Source organism: Camelina sativa, chromosome 12 (assembly GCF_000633955.1).
Source record: "Camelina sativa cultivar DH55 chromosome 12, Cs, whole genome shotgun sequence".
NCBI classification, from domain to species: Eukaryota; Viridiplantae; Streptophyta; class Magnoliopsida; order Brassicales; family Brassicaceae; genus Camelina; species Camelina sativa.
The window spans coordinates 987,527-996,081 of NC_025696.1; the positions used below are offsets into that span (position 1 = coordinate 987,527).

The window sequence follows — 8,555 nt, forward strand, 5'->3', positions numbered from 1 at the left end:
TCAAGGGGATCAAGACATTTTACGGCATCAAAGATGAATTGTTTCCGCTGTATGGTCATCTCGTGACTAGAAACAGCGACATAAGCAGCCACGGAAACGTGAAAAGGATATACTATGTTTCGAAAGCAGTTAAGGATGTTCTTGAGCTTAATTTTGCTGTTGGGAAGCCGCTCAAGATCTCCTCTGTTGGCCTCCAGATGTTTGTAAGTAACAATATAATTTCATCTCCCTCTATCTATCGGTTAAATACAAACTTTTTAACCAACCAAAAACGCAGGAGAAACAATCTTCTAAGGAATGTGAAGCAAACTGTTGCTCATTCCGAATAACCTCAGAGGGATTGCCTGTGATCCTTCCGTACATGACCAAGCAAATACTTTATGCAACAATGGCGGATTTCAAGAATCTCCTCCAACACAAATCAATCAAGTTCCTAGATTTTATCCATCCACAGATTGGTGAGAAAGCAGCAGAACTAGCCTTGGGATCTTGCGTTATGGTTCTCGTTGATGGTGTGTATCAATACCCTAAGTTTTATATATAAGATAATACTTTGCTTGGTCATGGTGGGATATGCATTTAACGGTCTTTTTACTTCCTACAGATATTCAGCTTGGGTCAGAACCAGTCAAAGTGAATTCATCAACAATAGCCATTGGTTGCTGGAAGGGCAAAGCTAGCTTAACCGTTATGGTCACAACACTTGATTGTCACCAACTTATCCAGAGACTTTCTGATAGAAGTAAAGAACTAGAAAACTGCTGAGACAGCTTGGTGATAACATAACTCTCAAAGACTATTGTTTCACATTTCAATCAAAAGCTATTGTTCCGATACTTTTTTTTTTCTCCTATGGGTGTCCAATTCCACACCATTAATGTTTAATGAACCAGCAAACAAGCCAGATCCCAAAAGAATATACAATGAAAATAGCATTCTCTATCACCAGAATTCAGGAGGGTAAAAAAAAAAAATTGAATCTTGCTTTGTAACCGAGACAGATCAAGAAGAAGTACAACACGTGCTGGTCTTAGCGGGAATGTCTTGTCCAGAACCTGGGATGACAATCTTCTTACCAGCCAATGAACCCGGGTTATTTGACTCGCCTTGATTCTCAACAGATGCAAGATTCTTCTTGTTGACCGTATTGTATATCTCTGTCATTAGAGTGTTGAACGAGTTTTCGACATTGGTTGCGTTTAGAGCTGAGGTCTCAAGGAAAAAGAGTCCTTCCTTCTCAGCAAACTCTTTAGCGTCTTCTGTGGGAACAGCTCTTTGATCTTCAAGATCAGACTTGTTTCCAATAAGGATAATGACAATGTTCTTATCAGCGTGTGCTCTCAGTTCTTCAAGCCAACGAGGGATATGCTCAAAGGTTTCACGTTTAGTCATATCATAAACCAGCATTGCACCAACTGCTCCCCTGTAGTAGGCACTTGTAACGGCTCTGTATCTGCGCTTAGTGCAACCAAACCAAAGTCACTACATCACAAACCAAAGTCTTGTTCTCCAAAAATAGAAATGAGCCAAAGAATTATACAATTAACTCTTTAACATAACAACTTCCTTAAAAATGTAGAATCCAAATAAGTAAAGCTGATCAAAATTGAGATGTAGCATGATTCCTCCACAGATAACCTAATTGCTAGATCGGATCAAAGTCTCTATAGTATACAAATTCAGGATCTAGCCAAGGCGGATCCATGAGTTCTCTAAACTAGCATACAAAATTAATGACAAGTAAACCAAAAGAGGAAACACAACTTTTCTAGTCAAACCAAGTCGCTTCAATGGAAAAAATTTACAGATCCAGTTGTAAATTAAATTCAGAAACGCGGAGAAACTAAGGAATCGTACCTTTCTTGACCAGCGGTGTCCCAGATCTGAGCCTTAATGCTCTTTTGTTCAATAACGAGCGTACGAGTTTGGAACTCGACGCCGATGGTGGCTTTAGAATCCATACTGAATTCATCTCTAGCGAATCGAGCAAGTAGCTGTGATTTACCTACAGCTGAATCTCCGATTAGAACGACTTTGAACACGTAATCAACTTTTCCCGATGCGCCGCCGTATCCGCCTCCTCCGGCCATTTTGACGGCGAACTGTTGCAACACTTCTCTCAAGGTTTGAGAGATCGAGAGAATAGTTTTGTTTTGTGCTGTAGCTGTTAACTGGTGAGAGCGACGGAGGAATGAATCGTAGAGAGAATTTTTTTAAAAAAAGACGAAGCTAGTTGGGTGATTATTGATATGATTAATCTAAATCGTTGGGTTAAAAGAGTGATCTAGTGTTCGAGAGTCTTTTAGTAACTGAGAGTGAGACGAACGTCGATCATGACACGTGGAACTTAGAGAGGTTTGGGACACGTGGATGAGATCGAGGAGAAGTCTAGGGCTTATGGTTGGTGGAGCACGGGAATAGTGTAAAAAGGTACGTAGGAGATTAGATTTGGATTAAGTGAGCGGGACACGATATTGATTAATGGGTCCCGAAAGCGTCGGCGTCGGATTGTTTGTTTACCTCTCCGCTCGTATCTAAATTAAAAAATAAAATAAAAAAACGTTTGAAAACGAAACACAGGAAAAAAAAAAAACAAATTTTAAATGGCCCATGCAGGTTTCGAACCTGCGACCTTCGCGTTATTAGCACGACGCTCTAACCAACTGAGCTAATGGGCCATTTTGAAATCTCATTTTCTGAAGATCAATTCATTTCATACCTTACGAACGGAATAGCCAAAAGACAAAGATCTATCAATACTCAATAGTATACGAAGTCGAACGAGTTTCATGTTTGTGTACGACATATATATATGTAAAGACAAATTTACACTAGTAAGTCACACGGTTTACCATTAAGTTAACATAAGGGCATCTTTATAGAGGGAACTATTTTGGGTGTTTTTAGAGTAAATATATTATGAAAATAATGTAAGATCAGTAGTTAAGATCTTTGGTTAAAAAGTTAGTTATTGGGGGAACATGTTTAAGATCATAAGATTTAATAATATAATAATGTTAAATATATTACAATTATAAAAACTTATAAAATAACATTTAAATTGCAAACTTATAAAACTTTTACTAAAATTCAGAATACAATACCAAAATTTTATGAAACAAAAAAACATTAAAAAAAGAAAAAAAAACAAACATATTACTTAATTAAAGCACACAAACATTTTATTTAATTAATATATAGTTTAATGTCCAAATTTATTCTATATATTCTCAATCAAATCCTCTTTTAATTTGTGAAAAATTGTTTACAAAAAATAATATCCATTCACAGCTTGCCACATCAACTTAGAACTGAGCCAAGAACAGTTCTACATTAAGAACTGATCTTGGTGTTCTTATGCCACTATTCATTATTTTTCTAATTTTTTTGGACTAAGAACACCCTTGGTGTTATGCCTATAAGGGCATCCTTAATGAGAGAACTTTTTTTCATGTTCTTAGATTAAATATATAGTGAAAATAATCTAAGATCAGTTGTTAAGATCATAGGTAAAAAAAATGGGGGAACTAATTTTGGTGTTCTTATAATAAAAATATTCTTAAACATTTTACAAAAAACACAAAGTCTCACAAGTCTACACCAGCATAAAAGTGTTGGATTCTTAGACTACTTGATCAATTTAAAGTTAACCCAGAAATTCAAATCTATTCATAATACATAAACATCTCTGAAGATGGCAAAGAAATGGCAACAGAGAGCAGCTTTAAGCAGGAAAAGAATCTCAATTCAGAGATCAACTTCTTCTACTACTAGCAGAAACAACTCTCCGGTTCGATCAAGAGAACCGGAGATGAAGCATTCCCCACCAGAGGACAAGCTAAGCGAAACAACTCTGCGGTAGAATATATATGGATTAATTTTAACATCATCCGGTAATGAAATGAAAAAAAGGTTGAAGAAGAAGAAACAGAAAAAGAAAGAAACCTGTCATGATGTCCTTTGAAGTAACGCAAGTACTTGTTATCGTGCAAAGAGAGAAGCCTCAGAGAGTCTAAACAAGATAAGATATCAAAGTTAGTTAAAAAAGTAAATGAAAGAATGAGGAATGATGAAAAAGCAATGCACATGAAATTGAGCTCACCGTCCCATCCGTTTCTGGAAGAGTAGATGACAGTGGTAGGATGGGAAGTGAAGCAAACAAGATCAACACCATACTTTTTACTATTAATTGTCTTGAGACATCTGAAACAAGAAGAAGAAATACTGAATTTGAGTAATTATTGTCAAGAGATAATGTCCAAGTATAGGAGAAGGAAAGCTCACGAAGCGGTAGCAACATCATAGAGACGAATTGAGTCATCGTCACTAGCAGTCACCATATAAGTAGAAGTTTTGTGAAAGTCAATGGAGCTGATCCTGCAATTCTTGAAACATCAAAAAAGCTATATCCTTTAATTAAAATTTAAAAACCCTTTTAATGTCAGCAGCTAGAGAAAGAATACACAAAGAAGGGGCAAAGAGACCAAATCCAAGCAAATGCCACTCTAATAATTGTGAATTATAGATTGAACATGCTTTTGCCTAAACAACCAAGTGATGGAAACTATCGAAGTGCCATGAGTTAAGGACAAAGTCAAGCTACAGGCAAATACTAGACTTATCTCCAAACATAAACTTCGCAAACCTATCATCATCTTCATCTGGATCAGATGCAAGTGATGAATTCTACTACCTATCCAACTAGATATCGAATGACTTATAAAAGCTCAGACACACAACCTAGCATGTCTAATTCTCCCCAGCGTCCTAAACTTGGTGCTTATTAACCAATATGAACAATTTAAGCAGATGCAAGAGAACCCATCAACAATTATAAGTCCACAAAACCCAAAATCTCATTATTCAAAATCAAATTCGAAACAAAAAGAAAAAAACGACAAAGCTCATAACTCTCTGTTGATATTTCCTAATCAATGTTTCAAAAACAAAAAGCATTAGCTCCTCCAATCTGCTACTGATCTTCAGAATCACGATTCCTTTTTCAATTCCAATTTCTCTCTATCAAGTGCTGCCATGAACAATCGATCCGAGTATGCCCAGAACAGAGAAAGCAAGAACTGGGCTTAAAAGAGGAAACGACTGTGACAAACCTTCTCTGTATGACCGGAGATTTGCCCGACAAAGGAGAGGAGGAGACAAAGGCATTTCGAGTTTGATTTTGGTTTCGATTGAAATTTGGTTTCGATTTGCCAAAAGCCGGACAAAGGAAACGACGGAGACAAGGACGGAATAGGAAGAAACTCAATTTTTTTTCGACCAATCAGAAGAGAGGAAGAATATTGGAACACCCTTTGGATCAATTCTGAACCAAGATCAAAAAAATTGATCTAAGCCCACTGTTACATATTTTTATTATTTATTGGGTTTAGAACAGGGGGAAAGTTATCCCGATGGCCTAAAGATGGCCTAATAGAACACAACCGAAAGGAACAGGTTTACTCCTAGAGAGATCTTTTGGGCTTTTAACTTAAGTCATAAAGACACCAGCTCACAGTACAAAGAGGAAAGAGTTCTTGGAATCAAAAAGTGTATAAAAAGCAAAAAACAAAATAGCACTCAAGACACACGTTAGCTACTCGTTCTTCTCTTCCTGAGCCGTTCAGCAACAATGAAGGCCAGTTCAAGAGACTGAGAGGCGTTGAGCCTTGGGTCACAGTGTGTATGGTAGCGAGAACTGAGGTCATCGTAGGTCACAGTGCGGGACCCTCCAATGCATTCTGTCACGTTCTGACCTGTCATCTCGAGATGGATACCACCCGCGTGGCTTCCTTCTTGCTCGTGCACATCAAGGAATGCTCGGACTTCAGCCTGTAGAAAAAGACAGGACGTTTTAATCACTGTTATATATGACAAATCTATTTGTTATGCTGATGAGAGGTTTTAGCTTATAAAGTGTGTACCAGGATTGAGTCGAAGGCACGTGTTTTAAGACCGCAAGGTGCTTTGATGGTGTTCCCATGCATTGGATCGCATACCCATGTCACAATCTGGCCTGATCTGCGGACTGCTCTGATCAGGTGGGGAAGCTTAACTCTCATGTTCTCGGCACCCATTCTCACAATCACAGTGATTCTTCCAGGCTTGTTGTTAGGATTCAGGATTTCTACTAGCTTGACCAGCTCATTGGGATCCATTTTGTTGCTCACCTGCATCATGTGTTTTGGATATTTAGTCAATTCCGCTTCAAATCCAAACCAATAATAGCTTTTGATTATCGAATGGCAACTCAATCCAGCCATCACTATTCTGATTTGCAAGATAACAGGAAAAATACGAGCCAGGAGACCAAGCATAAACCTCATATGCTACTCTGTTTTGGTTTATCATAAACCGAAAGTGATATCTACCTAATCCTTAGTTTAAGTATTTCAGTAAATACATTCTTTGAGAAAAAATAAAGTACCTTAATGCCCAGAGGATTAGCAATCCCCCTGAGAAACTCGACATGAGCACCATCCAATTGTCTGGTACGCTCCCCGCACCAAACCATGTGTGCAGAGCAATCATAGTAGAGACCAGAAGTAGAGTCCAACCTTGTTAACGATTGCTCGTAAGGGAGAAGCAAGCACTCATGGGATGTGTAGAAATCAGTTGTAGTCATGAGTGGATGATCCTTGCCAAGTCCACATGCAGACATGAACCCCAAGGCCTCATCAACCCTGTTACCTAATTCCTGGTACCTGTACAACAAAACACAGAGGTAAACAAACAGCAAAACCTTTAGGGGCCTTGCCGAGTTGCAATAGTTGCTAGCTATCAACATCACTAATTCTGATTACAGTTTGTTTTAAACCTTGTTACAGTTTGTTTTTAACATTCTCTTCAAACCATATTCAAAGTAATAAGCTTTCTTAAGATTAACAAATAACAACATCTACCAAGTAAAGGCAGTCTGCAATGAATTTCTAAAGACACAAAGTCTAGAGCAAATGTATAACAAAAATGGGAGACATGTGTACCTGTCAGATTGCTCACTATCTTCAACAAAATCAAGATTCCACTGAGTAACTCTTTGCATAGCAGCATAACCTCCAGTGGCAAAGGCTCGAAGAAGGTTCAAAGTAGCAGCAGACTGAGTGTAAGCCCGAATCATCCTATTAGGATCAGGGATCCTAGATTTCTCATCAAAAGTGTCACCATTGATGTTGTCTCCCTTGTAGCTAGGTAATTTCACTCCATCAATCTCCTCAAACGGATCAGATCTAGGCTTAGCAAATTGACCAGCCATTCTCCCTACCTAAACCCACACACACATCACCAGTCAATAACAAATAAATCTGAAGAAGCTAAAGGAGAAGAAGAAGAATGAGGATGGATCTGACCTTAATAACCGGAACTTGGCCTCCGAAGGTAAGAACAATACTCATCTGAAGCAAAACCCTAAAGGTATCTCTGATATTAGTAGCATTAAACTCCTTGAAACTCTCAGCACAATCACCTCCTTGAAGAAGAAAAGCTTTACCAACAGCAGCCTCAGCCAATCTCTCTTCGAGATTCCTAGCTTCTCCGGCGAATACGATAGGAGGGAAAGCCTCAATCGTCTTAAGCACAGACTCAAGCTCGTTAGCGTCAGGGTAATCAGGAAGCTGCAGAGCTTTTTTCAGTTTCCAGCTCTCTGGAGTCCATTTCAATGCACCAGAAGAAGATGGGGACGCAACGGAAACAGAGTTTCTAGAAGGCTCAGCGGCGTGAAGGGCCGTGACGAGTTTAACGGAGTTAGGCTTGGCGGCGGGATGAAATGTGAAGAAGGAAGATTGACGGTTGGTTTGACGGTGAGAGAGACGAGCGTCGCCGCTGGTAACGTAGATAGATCTGGAGGCGGCGTTTGAAAGAGCCATGAATTAACTCTGTTTCTGACTCTGTCTCTCTCTTGGATTTGATTTGATTTGGTTTGGTATGGAGAGAGAGAGAATGAGAATGGGGGGCGGTTGATGATGTGAGGAGAGAGAAGACACTGTGAATTTTATATATTTATAGGGGGAGGGTTGGTTTGNCCATTTTGTTGCTCACCTGCATCATGTGTTTTGGATATTTAGTCAATTCCGCTTCAAATCCAAACCAATAATAGCTTTTGATTATCGAATGGCAACTCAATCCAGCCATCACTATTCTGATTTGCAAGATAACAGGAAAAATACGAGCCAGGAGACCAAGCATAAACCTCATATGCTACTCTGTTTTGGTTTATCATAAACCGAAAGTGATATCTACCTAATCCTTAGTTTAAGTATTTCAGTAAATACATTCTTTGAGAAAAAATAAAGTACCTTAATGCCCAGAGGATTAGCAATCCCCCTGAGAAACTCGACATGAGCACCATCCAATTGTCTGGTACGCTCCCCGCACCAAACCATGTGTGCAGAGCAATCATAGTAGAGACCAGAAGTAGAGTCCAACCTTGTTAACGATTGCTCGTAAGGGAGAAGCAAGCACTCATGGGATGTGTAGAAATCAGTTGTAGTCATGAGTGGATGATCCTTGCCAAGTCCACATGCAGACATGAACCCCAAGGCCTCATCAACCCTGTTACCTAA

General features: G+C 39.0%; 3 protein-coding genes, 1 non-coding gene and 1 pseudogene across 6 annotated transcripts in view; 1 reads left to right on the plus strand and 4 right to left on the minus strand.

Annotated features, from left to right (window-relative positions):
• The window catches only part of LOC104729342, a 7,351-nt pseudogene extending 6,515 nt beyond the window's left edge, over positions 1 to 836 (plus strand).
• The window catches only part of LOC104729341 (ras-related protein RABA4b-like), a 3,478-nt gene extending 1,221 nt beyond the window's left edge, over positions 1 to 2,257 (minus strand). Inside the window, exons 1-2 of one of the 2 annotated variants that reach the window (XM_010448279.2) lie at positions 1,858 to 2,257; positions 788 to 1,453 (exon numbers count right to left, since the gene is read on the minus strand). In XM_010448279.2, the coding sequence (XP_010446581.1) occupies positions 1,003 to 1,453; positions 1,858 to 2,090 (684 nt within the window). In that variant the 5' untranslated portion in view covers positions 2,091 to 2,257 and the 3' untranslated portion in view covers positions 788 to 1,002. Of the gene's footprint in view, positions 1 to 787; positions 1,454 to 1,857 lie in introns of those variants that run through there. The other variant, XM_010452666.2, reaches the window with a different exon arrangement.
• Positions 2,605 to 2,678, minus strand: TRNAI-AAU. Its single transcript has one exon. It is a non-coding gene; the product is annotated as a tRNA-Ile (tRNA).
• Positions 3,520 to 5,259, minus strand: LOC104729343 (WD repeat-containing protein 82-B-like). 2 transcript variants are annotated; one of them, XM_010448281.2, is made up of 5 exons: positions 5,112 to 5,259; positions 4,285 to 4,377; positions 4,103 to 4,203; positions 3,946 to 4,012; positions 3,520 to 3,853 (listed from the first exon to the last, which is right to left on the minus strand). In XM_010448281.2, exons 2-5 carry the CDS (start codon positions 4,338 to 4,340, stop codon positions 3,748 to 3,750), a joined length of 330 nt encoding a protein of 109 aa, XP_010446583.1. In that variant the 5' UTR covers positions 4,341 to 4,377; positions 5,112 to 5,259; the 3' UTR covers positions 3,520 to 3,747. The 2 variants fall into 2 exon arrangements, with proteins under 2 accessions (XP_010446583.1, XP_010446582.1); XM_010448280.2 differs by having other exon boundaries at positions 4,285 to 4,385.
• LOC104729344 (phospho-2-dehydro-3-deoxyheptonate aldolase 1, chloroplastic-like) lies at positions 5,445 to 7,959 on the minus strand. The gene is made up of 5 exons (XM_010448282.2): positions 7,344 to 7,959; positions 6,981 to 7,258; positions 6,425 to 6,701; positions 5,922 to 6,167; positions 5,445 to 5,829 (listed from the first exon to the last, which is right to left on the minus strand). Exons 1-5 carry the CDS (start codon positions 7,857 to 7,859, stop codon positions 5,590 to 5,592), a joined length of 1,557 nt encoding a protein of 518 aa, XP_010446584.1. The 5' UTR covers positions 7,860 to 7,959; the 3' UTR covers positions 5,445 to 5,589.